This window comes from Delphinapterus leucas, chromosome 9 (assembly GCF_059928025.1).
Source record: "Delphinapterus leucas isolate spDelLeu-1000000601 "Yukka" chromosome 9, BTC_Dleu_Yukka2, whole genome shotgun sequence".
NCBI classification, from domain to species: domain Eukaryota; kingdom Metazoa; phylum Chordata; class Mammalia; order Artiodactyla; family Monodontidae; genus Delphinapterus; species Delphinapterus leucas.
In genome coordinates, this window is record NC_143137.1 from 13,080,262 (window position 1) to 13,093,353 (window position 13,092).

At 47.0% G+C, this 13,092-nt stretch overlaps 1 protein-coding gene across 1 annotated transcript in view; it reads right to left on the bottom strand.

The window, feature by feature from the left end:
- Window positions 1-3,711, bottom strand: part of TMEM178B (transmembrane protein 178B) — a 28,862-nt gene extending 25,151 nt beyond the window's left edge. Inside the window, exon 1 of the mRNA XM_089917311.1 lies at window positions 1,980-3,711. Coding sequence (XP_089773437.1) covers window positions 1,980-2,361 — 382 coding nt within the window. The 5' untranslated portion in view covers window positions 2,362-3,711. The remainder of the gene's footprint in view (window positions 1-1,979) is intronic.
- Between the last annotated feature and the right edge of the window lie 9,381 nt (window positions 3,712-13,092).

A 13,092-nucleotide genomic window follows, 5' to 3' on the forward strand; every position in this document is an offset into this window, starting at 1 on the left:
TACCCCTTTCCCTGTCACTGTGTTTCCAGCTTCACCGGAAGAACATGTCACTATGGTAACCAATCCCTCTGGTGCACAGACCAAGTCAACCTTTTCTAGTCGGATCGCCAAGCAGAGCAACATGGAATCAAAGCTCTCAATGGAACCACCAGAAGCCACGAATTCCATCCCCCTCTTTCTAAGTGGGGTTAACCAGTACCAGACAGAAGGATACCAGTCTTGTTCCAGGAGATGTTCAAGAAAGGAAATTCAAGAATGTCCTTCAGCAAGTCCTACCAGTGTTTGTCAGTCATTATTAACATGAATTCTTCCTCACATGTCAGCTAACTTCCTACGACTGCAATTTTAATAAAAGCAGAAAATGACGGATAAAACAACATTTTCTGAATCTGAGAATTTGAAAACTGCTACGAAGTCACCCATTGTCAAAAACTCTTCCGCTTCCTCTCGTTTTCCCACTTCTAAATCCAAACCCAAGTTGTTCTCTTCTTCAATTCTCTAATATCCTGTACAGCTTGACAAAGTTGTAGAGCTCCAAGCGGGACACCCTGCTCTAATAAGAGTCTAACCATGAAGCAGATGTGATATTTGTAATAGTAATACATTCTTAACTAAATCAGCTAAAATCCCTCGTCATTCTACAGAAGCTGTAAAACAAACATTAAGACGGATTCTCCTTCTGGACCTGCCCCACCTAAATCTAAATCCATACCCACTGTTTGCCTTTCTTAAACAACTGACTTTTTTTTCAAATTAACCATTTTTTTCTGATCCATGTCAACATTTTTATAAATCAAAGAATATCAGTTCTCACATATAAGATTTCAAAACAGCAGCAACCTTGCATTATAATTACTGAGACACTAAGAAACTGCTTGGTATCTTGGCCACAGAGACTTTGCAGATAACAGCATTGTTTTCACTTTGGTATCACCACTTAATAGATGAAGAAAATGAAGGGAGGTGCGGGGAACAAGACGTATAGAATTGCACCACATCTTCCAGGGTGCAGCTACCATCAATGCATATTCCCTTCTTCAGAGCAATATTAGTATACATCGAAACAACATCTCAGTAGGCTAACGGAACAGGATAGTCCCCAAAGTATAAATCATGCCAGATTTACAAACTGCATCAGATGAAGAGACTTTTAAAAATTTATGTGATCATATTAAAGTATCAAATAAATTTTTATCATTAGCAAATGCAGTTTGTTTTCTGTTTTGGTATACTTTGGGTATTTTTTATACAAATCTTCTGAAAATAGCATTTTTTTGTCCTAAGTACCCACTTTGGTGCTGCTGGAAGAACTGCTTTTTGTGTGCTTATTAGATCTTGTTCATATTCAATGTGCATAAGACACTTTTGTCAACCACTTTCTCAAAATGAGAAATCAAGAATTGTGGCATGATGCTACAGGTCAACGGGCTTTTGGGGTGAAACAGGGCAGGGGCTGTGATTTATTGTTTATATGACCAATGCCTGCAGTATGCCCGGTATAGCATAGCACTTAAACGCTTCCGGCATGAATAAGGCCTTCTCTGTGAGATGTTTTCCCAAATTTCCCTTGATGAATCAGTTCAACAACATCTAAAACAAAGATTGAAACTAGGAGTGTGTCTACGCCGACAAATCACTCTTAAAGGGCTTCCTCTACTAAAAGCAGAACATTATAGATTCCCTTCCTTTTCAGAGACTACTGAAGCCATTTCCCTGTGTAAAAACCCTGGACCATGAGATTCTACTGGAATCCCATCAGACAAAACGCAAGGCAAGAGGCCGGGCAGAGAGAGGTAAGCCTCCATTACCAGCTACTCGGAGGCAAGATCTGGCCACTGCAAGCCTCAGCCGAGCCTGGATAACCTGACCTCCTGGAACCAGGAGGCCTGCGAGACTGCGGCCGCTCAAGGAAGGAGAGGGGGGTCCGGCCCAGAGGCGCCGGTCTCTCCGCAGCGCCACGCGTCGCGGCGAGCGCTTACCTTTCCGAATCAGGGCCGCGATCTCCGCGTCGAAGCCCTGTCGGTGGCACTTCCTCCAGAGGCCAGTGTTGGTGGAGTTGTACTGCCGGCTGCACTCGTCTGCGGGGCTCATGGCGAAGAGCTGCCGGCGATTCCGGGCCCGGAGGAGTGTGCCCTCCCAGCGGTCCAGGCGCGAGCGGCTGGCCCGGAGTGGCAAGTTGTTGTTATTGTTGTAAATGAAGCCAGGGTCGACCCGGCGCGTGTTGAAGGCCTTGCACCTGTCCCTGTGCTTCCTGGCGTCCGTCTCGTACCAGTGGTCTGAGCAGACGGCCACGGCCAGCATGCCCAGGGCGCAGAGCGCTAGCGACAGGCCCGTGTAGAGCAGGAACCTTCCGGCAGCCATGCCTCCGCTTCGCGGCTACACCGTGGGCATGACCCGCCGCAGCCTCGCCTTCCCTCCGCGCGCCCGGAACACAGCTGCGGGTGGGCGGGCTGCCGAGCCAAGGAGGGGGAGGGGCGGGAGAGGGGGTCGCGCAGCGGCGCCCCCTCGGCCCCCGGCTGCCGGTGCGCAGCCCAGGGACTGCGGGAACGCGGGCGGGCAGCCTAAAAAGTTCTCATCCGGAGAGGCTCCGGCAAGCCTCTGCGCATCCTGCGGAGCAGGTGCAGCCTCAGGCGGCGGCGAGCCAGACACGGCCGCCTCCCGCCCCCTCCCGGCTCGGCAGGAAGCGACTGCTCCGAACCCGCCGCGGCCGCACTCAGCCGGGCTTCGGGCGACGCTGCCCTCGGGCCGGAAACCAAACACCGAGTGCCCTCGGCTGCGGCGGGGCTCCTTGGGCTTTCTTTGTGTAGGGGGGCGATGGGACCCACTCGCTTGGCTTTCTTGGGAGGGGGATGGGGGGTGGGAGGGTGTCTCTATCAGGAGGAGCCGCTAGACGACAGGATGAACTGAAACACCCGCGATGCGGCCGGCCAGCGAAGGAAACCTCCAGATGCCAGGGCTGCCTGCCCTGCGTCCCGCCTGGGTCTCCCTCTCAGCCACTCTCCCCCTTCCGGTCTGCGAGAGAAGAAATGTTCTTCCTCTCTGGGTCGGGTCTTTTAAAAATCTCTGTCCTCTGGTCACCAGCAGGTCCTTTGCTTCTTCTGGCCAGCGCGCTGCGCTCAGAGGCGGGCTCCCAGTCGGCGCACGGTCTCGGCCGACCTTTCCCCGCGAGCTCCCGGGTCGTCTGCCTCTTGCTTCGCCATTCAGGCGGCCCCTCGGGCCGACGGTGCGGTCACCCGGACGGCGTTACCGGACGAGCCTTGGCCGGGGGTTTGCGGCGACGGGGCGGCAGCTCGCGGGCGCGAGAGGCGGGCTGCGCCGGGGAGGGCGCACCCGGCAGGGCGCACCACGCGGGGCTCGCGGAGCTCGGCGCAGGGCGCCTTCAACACCATGGACAGGTCGCGCGATGGCTGCGCCCCGCCAGCCAAGCAGCCAGCCCCCGGGGCGTCATGCCGCCCTCCCCAGTGCCGTCTTCTTCCTGGAGTGTCCACCCTGCCACCTTCAGACCCGCCTCTCCCGCGGCGCCTCCGCCTCACTTCATCTGGCTCCCGGGTAGCCCCGGGAACGTGCTGCCCGGGAGCTGCTGGTACCCAGGAAAACAACTGCCCCGGCCCTTCAACACAATCCGCCCCCTTCTCCTTACACCTGAGCCCCGGCACTCTAGCACCCCGTCTGCGCTGCCCAACTGGGGTCAGCCGCTCTCAGATTGCAGCATTTTCTTCGCAGCCCACCCAGGAGCTGAGGTGCCGGCTCGCTCGGCAGCGTGCAGAGAATCGCATCCCAGCCTCGGCGTTCCACGATCAGGCTCCCGGCGAGCTGGTCGCCGAGGTGAATGGGGCGAGGGTGGGGGAGGGAGGCTGGGTCGCTCAGCTTCCCCTCCCGGCCTCCTCCTCTAGCCGCGGCGGCTCTGGGGCCTTGCGGTCTCCGCCGGTGCCGGGGAGTGAGAGCCCAGGCTGCGCCCGGGAGGCTCGAGAAATAGCATCGCCCGATTGCGGGCGCTGTAGGAAGCCGCTGCTGTGCTCGCTCGGGCGCCGGGCGCTGCAGCCTTGGCTAAAACCCACAGACGAGAACACGGAGCGCGCAGCCAAAAGCTAGTGATGTCATCCGTGCAACGTGAGCCTCATCTCTTATTTTTCTAGCATTCTTAAAGATAAAGTGCACCATTTCCCAGGCAAAATGTCTAAGCCTTATTCTTTGACCAGGCAAGTCAATGGTGTCTAGAGAGGTTTGTGCCCAACCACATCCATATTTATGCACATATACATATATGTGGTATGTAGCATGTTTACACGCATTAGTATTAAATTAGGGATGTTGCCTCCATCTCCTGTTTATCTCTTTTCAGTCGTGGAAAATTCCCTTAAATCGAAGAAAAGACTGCTTATTGCGGAGTCGGCATTCAGAGGGGCTGAGGAAGTTCCCTGCATCCCCGGTTTCGGTCGCTGATGTCCTGGATTGTATTTGATCTTTGTTTTCCCTAGAAAGCCACAGGCGCTATCCTATTAGCTACAGGCGTTTCCACCCGGGGCTGAACGCGTGTCCGCGGGGTTGTCACCGCCAGCCCCGGTCCAGCCCCACGCCAGCGCCAGACACCCGACACACACCCACCTCCACTTGCCTCCACCTCCCTCCTCAGCGGGAGAAGAAAAAAGAAAATTGACTGATCCTTTCCAGACAAGAGGAACAGAATTTTCATGGGTGCGGGGCGGGGGGGGGGGTGCTTAATAGACATTTTGAAAACGCCCAGGGCCTCGCGCTTTGAGGAGGGGAAGTGGGGTTAAACGAAACCTCGGTGCGGGCTTTGTCCTTATCCGGGTGGGGGCCGGATTTGGGCTCTGCGAGGGCTCTGAGAGGTGTCGCGGGTAGACCCCAGACCTTGAGCGAGTGGGCCCCGAGCGAGCCCAGCTTCATCCCCCCCACACACACACCGCCCGGCTCACGTGAGACGGCGCCGCAGGGCTGGGAGCCTCCCTCCCAGGTCGAAACCTCAGGTTCTTCACGCTAAGCCTCACCCCTCATTTTCACCCTCATTCCAAAGCCGAGGGCCTGCACTGCCGGGTAAAGAGCTGCCCTGGGGAGTAAGAGAGGGTCAGGCACCCTGCTTTGAACAACTGGGCCTGCGATGCAAAATGAGCGCACCTCCACCATATTCTTTTTGTCTTTTTTCCTCCTTCCTGCATTTTGAAAATCGCGAACGAGGCGTTTCAGTGCCATCTAGTGGGGGAGGGGTGTGCCTCGCTTTTCGTCCCTGATGCTGCAATGGGACTCGCTGAAGGGACAGCAGAACCCGAGGATGTCCGCTCGGGTTCCTGGGTGCCCCACTGGTCGCGGGCTGCAGGCATGTCCCCTCTGCCAGATCCCGGTCCCGGGAGCTAAGGCGGAGCTAAGCGACTTTGGCCACTATGTCTTCTCACCTTTCTTTCTACACTCCTCTTACCCGCTCTCCCTCCGTCAACCGTGAAAAAAACAGAAACAAGTGCAGACACTTCGTACCCAGGCAGGCAATGTCTTAAATTTCTGGAGCTATTTTCTTCGGTAAAGCCCAGAGCACTTTTAGCTTAGCAGTATGCCTGCCTTTGACAATAGGAAGGAGGCAGAAAGGCGAAATGACATCTACAAGGTCACTCGGGAAGCTGGGGCACAGCCAGCAGTAGAGCCTCAGTCTCCTGGTACCCAACTCTCCTGCCCCTGAGAACCAGCTGAAAGTGGTGCGCCTGAGACCTCTGGAAGCCCAGGCAGCTTCTATTCGCAATAAATGTTCTTGTTCATTTTGTCTGTATCCTTCCTCTCTCTGCCATTATTCCACTCCTCTCTTGCTCTTGCTTTTTAACTTTTTCTCCTGGCCTGTGCCTTAGGCCTGCTTCCAATGATGTGCCTTGCCCCTCCCTCATGGTCCTCCTGAGCAGTCCTGCGGGGGGAAGGGAACAAAATGCACAATGTCATCATCTTTTCTGAACATCATTAAAATTGTATTTTGAAATGTTTGTCCTCCATCCCCAAAATCCTATGAAAGACACTGATTAGAGGCCTTCTTTAAAGTGCAATGTTCTTGGACAGCCCTAAACCATTTGGAGATGATCCTGGTCTTTGGGGCTAAAAAGATGGTGGATTCTTCCTCTAGACTATATGACTACAGGATTTTCTTTTCTCATTTGAGTGATCTACATTTCTTCCCTCTGTCTTCTCCCAATTCCTCATTAGTTACGGCTTCACAGTCTCTGTATTTCCAACCTAATCCTTCCCATTCGCACCTACACTGGCCTAGGATCACAGAAGCGCAAAATTGGAAGGAACTTTAGAGTTACCCACACAATAACACATGAATCTCTTCAAGAACATTTCCAAAAAAAGTGACTGACCAGCTTCTGCTAGCACACTTGCAGTGATAGAAAAATCACTGTCTTGGGGGACTTCCCTGGTGGTCCAGTGGTAAAGAATCCGCCTTACAATGCAGGGCATGCGGGTTCGATGTCTGGTCAGGGAACTAAGATCCCACATGCTGTGGGGCAACTAAGCCCGCGCGCCACAACTACTGAGCTCGCGCGCCTCAGCTAGAGAGCCCACGTGCTGCAGACTACAGAGCCCACACGCCCTGGAGCCTACGCACCACAACTAGAGAGAGAAAACCCGCACACCACAGCTAGAGAGAAGACTGTGCTGCAACAAAAGATCCCGCATGCCTCAAGGAAGATCCCGCGTGCTGCAACTAAGACCCGACACCACCAAAAATAAATAAATCTTTAAAAAAAGAAAAAAAAAATCACTGTCTTGGAAAGCACTACTGGATGGTGCATGTGGTTACACAGGTCTTCCTTATCCTAAGTCTTATCCTAGGTCCCTGGAATTCTACCCATTGGCCTTCGAGAAGCCCACAGATACCTGATCCCTCTTCCATATAATGGTCTTTCTCATATTTGACATCAGCCACCATGTTGTCTCTAAGCCTTCTTCCCTCCAAGCTAAATATTCTTTCTTCGTGTCCTCCTTGTGCTTGCTCCTACTGGGTTTCTAATACCTCCTGATTGTTAGTGCTTCCTGCATCAGATCGTGCTCCTGGATCTAACAGTCACGGCATGACCCATGTAGAACCAAAGATCCTCACCTCCTCTTCTAGGAGACTACAAGTCATCCCTTTGGAATGCTATCCTAGGATCTTGCCCCGAAATGACATTAAAATCATTTGCAATTTGTGAAATCTACATTTTTGAAATTTGGAATTCTATTTGCACACACACACACACAGGCATACACACACATCTATTTTTTAGTTCACATTCTCCAGGCTTTCTCCAAGGTCAACATCAGAGATTCAGAGATACCATTAAAACTTCTTTAAGTTTCCTGCGGTACAGCTCACACAGAGCAGATAGATGCTTTCCTATAATTTTTTTACCCATTGTGAGCTATCTTCAGATATCAGAGTTGTTCTACCCTACACCCCACCTTCAGTCTGAAAATCACTCTCCTTGACATTGTCAATTGGAAGCAAAATAAAGGTTGATGAGGTGTGCTTTCTCTTAGCCGTCCATCAAGATTACATCATTGCCCAGAGAAAAGGCCCTCTGTATATTCTTATTTCTATTGTCCTAATTAACTTTGGACATTATTTGAAACCCAAAAGTTATCTTCCACTTCAGCCCTCCTGACAAAGTCCCCCAAGTCTGTGACGCGCTAGTACTTATGCTTGAATAGGTACACTTCTTTCCTTATGAAGACCTTCTTCCTAAATCTCTCCTCATCAGAGTCATATTGGTGTGATACCTACCTTCCTCCTTTTTTTCCTTATTAGGGTCATTATGGCAAAAGGCTATTTTCATCTCACCCCTGGGTTTCTAAGTCCACTCCTTGCTTTTATTTTCGTCTTCCTCCACCACAGCATCATATTAATCTTCTTAAATTCTACAGTCCTTTACTCAAAATTCTGCAGTGACTTCATTTTACCTGTACAGTAAAGCTCAAACTCCGTACCCCACATAAAGCCCCCAAAGGCTTCAGCCAGTTTTCTAAAGCTGACCGTCACATTCCCTTAGACACACCCTCTCTGTTCTAACCAGGCAGCCCTCTAGACATATTTTGAAAAGCCCCACATTGGCATCACTCCTTTTGCCCATAAATATTTAACTGCTCTGCTTTTTAAAGTTCTTACAATTACAGATGCCTCATATCAATAGGTCAAATAACTATCATTTGATCATCTCACTAGAAGCTGAAAAGACAACCAATTAAACCCAACAAACATTCTTGATATTTAAAAGCTCTTCCTATACCAGGAATGGTTTAAAATGAAAAAGATCATCTCCTGCATAAAGAAGTATTTCAAACTAGTAGGAATGAAACAAATAACACAACAGGAAACCGGGCAAAGGTTATAAAGACAATTTACAGAAGAAGAAATTCAAATGGGAAATTAACATATGGGAAAAAACTCAATCTCACTCGTAATCAGGGAATACAATTTTTTTAAATACTGCTTTTTACGCATCAGATGGGGAAAAAGTACATGTCTGTTAATGTCAAGTGTTGGCCAGGGCATAAGGAAACGTGCTCCCATGCAAGGCTGATAGGAGAGTAAACTGACACTGCCACCCTGGAGGACAATTCGGAGGAGCTGTTAAGATGAAAAATACAGGCTTGCTATGACCCAACGGATGTGCTTCTAGGTATTTAGCCTGCAGAGCACTTGTACAACAGGCAAAGAGTATATTCATTATACTACCTATATTAGTTTCCTAGCGTTTCTATGACAAAGTATCACAAACTATGTGTCTTAAAACATCAGAAATGTATCGTCACACAGTCCTAGAGGCCAGAAGTCCAAAATCAAGTTGTTAGCGGGACATGCTCCCTCTGGAACCTGTAGGGGACAATCCTTCCCGGCCTCTTCTAACCTCCAGGGTCTGCTGGCAATTCTTGACATCTCCCAGTTTACAGATGCTTCACTCCAGTCTTTGCTTGTGTCAGCACGTGAACATCTTCTCTCACATCATCCTTTCCGCTGTCTCCAAATTTCTCTCTTCTTATAAGGACACTAGTCTCATTGGATTAAGAGCCTAGCCTACTCCAGCATAACCTCATCTTAACTAATTACATCTACAATGACACTGTTTCTAAATAAGGCCATATTTTGAGGGCATGAGGATAAGAACTTCAACATACCTTTTCGGGGGGGACACTATTTAACCCATGACTTTACCTTTCATGTAAAAAAGAAAGGGACATAAGAAAATATTCATGTGTCTGCTTATTTGTGCAAAATTAAAGGATGATGGAAGAACCAAGAAGCCAAGCAGGCAACAGGAGGTTGATAGCAAAAAGCCACTACCACCCTGCAGCTGAAGGCAGGCTCACCCCTAACAAAGAGCTCAGGGCGAGCATACAAATGGAGGCCCACATACCATATGTCTAAATGTTTAAAAGGCAGAAGTCAAGTGAAAAATTGTTAACTAAGAATTTTCTATCGTTCTACCTTTATGATGACAGAAATTTCAAATATGTGTAAAGTTATGGTTTTTGTATGAAAAAAAAGTTGGCAAAATATCAAAGACAACCAAATTAATTATTATTGCTCATGCATTGATGGGCCAACAACGTGAAAGTGAGTAAAATAAAGACTTCGTAATTAACTTGTAATATGTGTATCACAAGACTTAATCTTCTTGACTTTTATTTCAGAAAAATCATTCTATTGTTATAACCAGGATTTTCACATAACATTATATTCCATGGATGATAATGCCTAATGTTTTTGACAACTGTTTTTGATTCGCTGTAGTTTCTAGATAGTTTTTTTTTTAATTAATTTCAATTTGGAGAAACTTTACTGAGGCAATAACACTTCTATTGGAAGTGTCAATAAAATTCTTAAAGCAATACTTACATTTGGAATTTTACATGTTACATTCAAGCATTGTAACAATCACATATGACAAATTATTGTTAATGCAAAAAATACTATATTACTTTCACCATATAAATCATTATCACATACAGCATGATTTTTACTATCTCTTAAAGTAACATCTATATCCACACAATATTTATTAAGTTCTTCTTTCAAATATTTAAATGTCAGAATGAAGAAAACCAAAAATTGCAGCACATTGCTTAATTTATTCAGATCTCTCTACAAGACCATAACTTGATCAATAATGGTTGGAAAATAGTTACTACAGACATTACTTTGGGATTAATCGTATGTGAATCTTCTTTAAAGTCATAAAAACATTTGCATTTCCTTGTTCTAATTTCCTTATTTTTTTTTGGAATATCACTTTTGGTTCTACATAGTTCATTTCTACTTAGAAAAACATTTTACTTACAATTTTAAAATATTTTTAATCCCTTTAAGTGAGAAATTGACAAATTTAGATATGCTTTTTTATATTAAAAATAGCAAGCAACAGTTCATATCAAAAACTTTTGGATAGCACAAATCCAAAGTTAATTTCATTTTCCACCAAAGACCACATTTTGCTCTGTATTTAAAGATCTTCTATTGTTTCATTTAGCTATCCTAGTATATCTTATACCCTCTCTCAATTAAATTTAATGGCTTTAACAACATTTAATTGACATTTCCATTATATGTCTTAAGTGGCTATAAAGTCAAATTTAAATGTATTTCATCTATGGATAGATTCAAGACATATCATAAATAATCTTTGAGTTTCCCCAAAGAACTTCATGACTATTCGCTCAGTTGAGGCCACATCGCTAGAAACAAATTCAAACTATGTTCCACACAAGAATATTTCTGGATTGGGGGCCAAAATTCAGATTAGGTCTAGAAAAATACACTTGTAGTTTAAGAGCAATACGAATTGCAAGAGCATAATGTTGTAAAAAGTTCCTCAGTTACTGTGTGCTACTGTTCAAAATACCATGCTAATTCATGTGTAACTCCAGAGCCATGAATTGGAACACAAAGGGAAGGAAGAAAATGGATGCTCATTACTCCTGGGAAATGATACTTCCTTATTCAAAAATCTATTGTGGGGCTTCCCTGGTGGCGCAGTGGTTGAGAGTCCGCCTGCCGATGCAGGGGACACGGGTTCGTGCCCCGGTCCGGGAAGATCCCACATGCCGCAGAGCGGCTGGGCCCGTGAGCCATGGCCGCTGAGCCTGCGCGTCCGGAGCCTGCGCTCCTCAACGGGAGAGGCCACAACAGTGAGAGGCCCGCGTACCACAAAGAAAAAAAAATCTATTGTGGGCCTGCTATCTGGGAGGAAGGTTTTGACAAGTTAATCATTTCATCTTTTCTTTTATCAATGTGCCTCCACCCTCAGATCCTCTCAGCACTCCAAAGCAGTATCTATCGCCAACATCAGCAGCAACTCAACCCGCACAACTTGAAGGCATTCAGATGCAGTTGTCCTTTGTTTTGAGGACACAGGGCAAGAGGTATAGATAAGCATCTCCTTGGGGCCTGTTCTGTGTTAACCAGAAGAACAGATGTTTTGGGTTGCAAGCCATGCTATGCCAGTACTGATGCCGGATCCCAAGACATAAAGGCAACCATGAGGTCTTCAACAGTTATTTCGTGTGTGTTTGTGATATGTGGGCCCTCTAAAACAAGGGGTCTAGGGCAAGGGCGCTCTTGCTGGGGACTGAGGGCAGCCTAGCTGGAGGAACAAAAAGAGGTCCTGAGCCCAGGAACCAGATTCACCCAACAGATGCTGGAACCATGGAAACACTTGACTGGCCAGAGCTGGAACCATGAATTGAGGCAGCTGTGGCTGGAGTTGTTACCTGCGGCAGAGAATAGGGGAGAGATACTCTGGATGCTCCCTTTCTTTTGTTCGTTAATCTCTTCCCAGGACCTCCCATTGGCTGAACCCAGATGGACACCAGCTGACATGGGAGCCTCAGGATATGTAGCCTACAAATGTCAGCCCCCTGCAGTAGAACTGAGCAAGGAAAATCAAGGAACAAATCTGAGGGCAAACAGGCCAGGATGGACTGGCCCAGAGCGGATATTTCCATAAAATCAGGACAAAGACAAGTATGCTTTCTCTACCACCACTATTTAATATTGGGGCGGTGAGGGGTGGTAATGAAAACTCAAAAGAAAAAAACCAAAAAGCTATTAACACCAATAAGGGAGTTCAATAAGATGGCCTGATATGAGAAACATACACAGGAATCAATACATTCTAATATAATAACAACTAATTGTTAGAACAACTACTGGAAAAGTATCCTATGCACAGTAACAACAACAAACAAACAAACAAAAGACACCCTATAATATACTTAAGTGTAACAGTTACAAAGAAAGTGAAGGCTTTATATGAAGAAAACCACAAAATTTTATCGATAGACATAAATGACCTGAAAAGATGTAGAAACCTACCATGTTCCTGAATGAAACAACTCAATACTGTTAAAATGCCAATGCTTTACAAAATCATTCATATATTTACCACAGTTCCAATCATAATTTCAATAGGTTTCATTGAAACCTAGGTATTTATTGGAAAATAATTCTAAAGTGCATCTGTAAATATCTACTAGTGAGAATAGTTATTTTTCTGTGATAATTTCTCTCTCATAAGTATGTATGTATGTATGTATGTATTTATTTATTTTTGGCTGCACTGGATGTTCGTTGCTGTGTGTGGGCTTTCTATAGTTGTGGCGAGCAGGGGTGGGGGGGTGGCTATTCTTCATTGCGGTGCGCGGGCTTCGCATTGCGGCGGCTTCTCTTGTTGCGGAGCACAGGCTCTAGGAGCGCAGGCTCAGTAGTTGTGGCTTGCGGGCTCTAGAGCACAGGCTCAGTAGTTGTGGCGCATGGGCTTAGTTGCTCTGTGGCATGTGGGATCTTCCCCACCAGGGCTCGAACCCATGTCCCATGCACTGACAGGCAGATTCTTAACCACTGCACCACCAGGGAAGTCCATCTCTTAAGTATTTTTAAAAGCCACAATATTTTAAACTGTGTGATTATCTGCTTCTCAGACTCTGTAATTCTTCCCCAGGAGCCCCAGGATTTTTTTTATAAATAAAAAGAATAAGAAACCTGATCTAATCATTCACCAAAAATCATGGCACACGTGATTTGTATGAAATTAGACCTCTTGGGGACAACAATTCCAC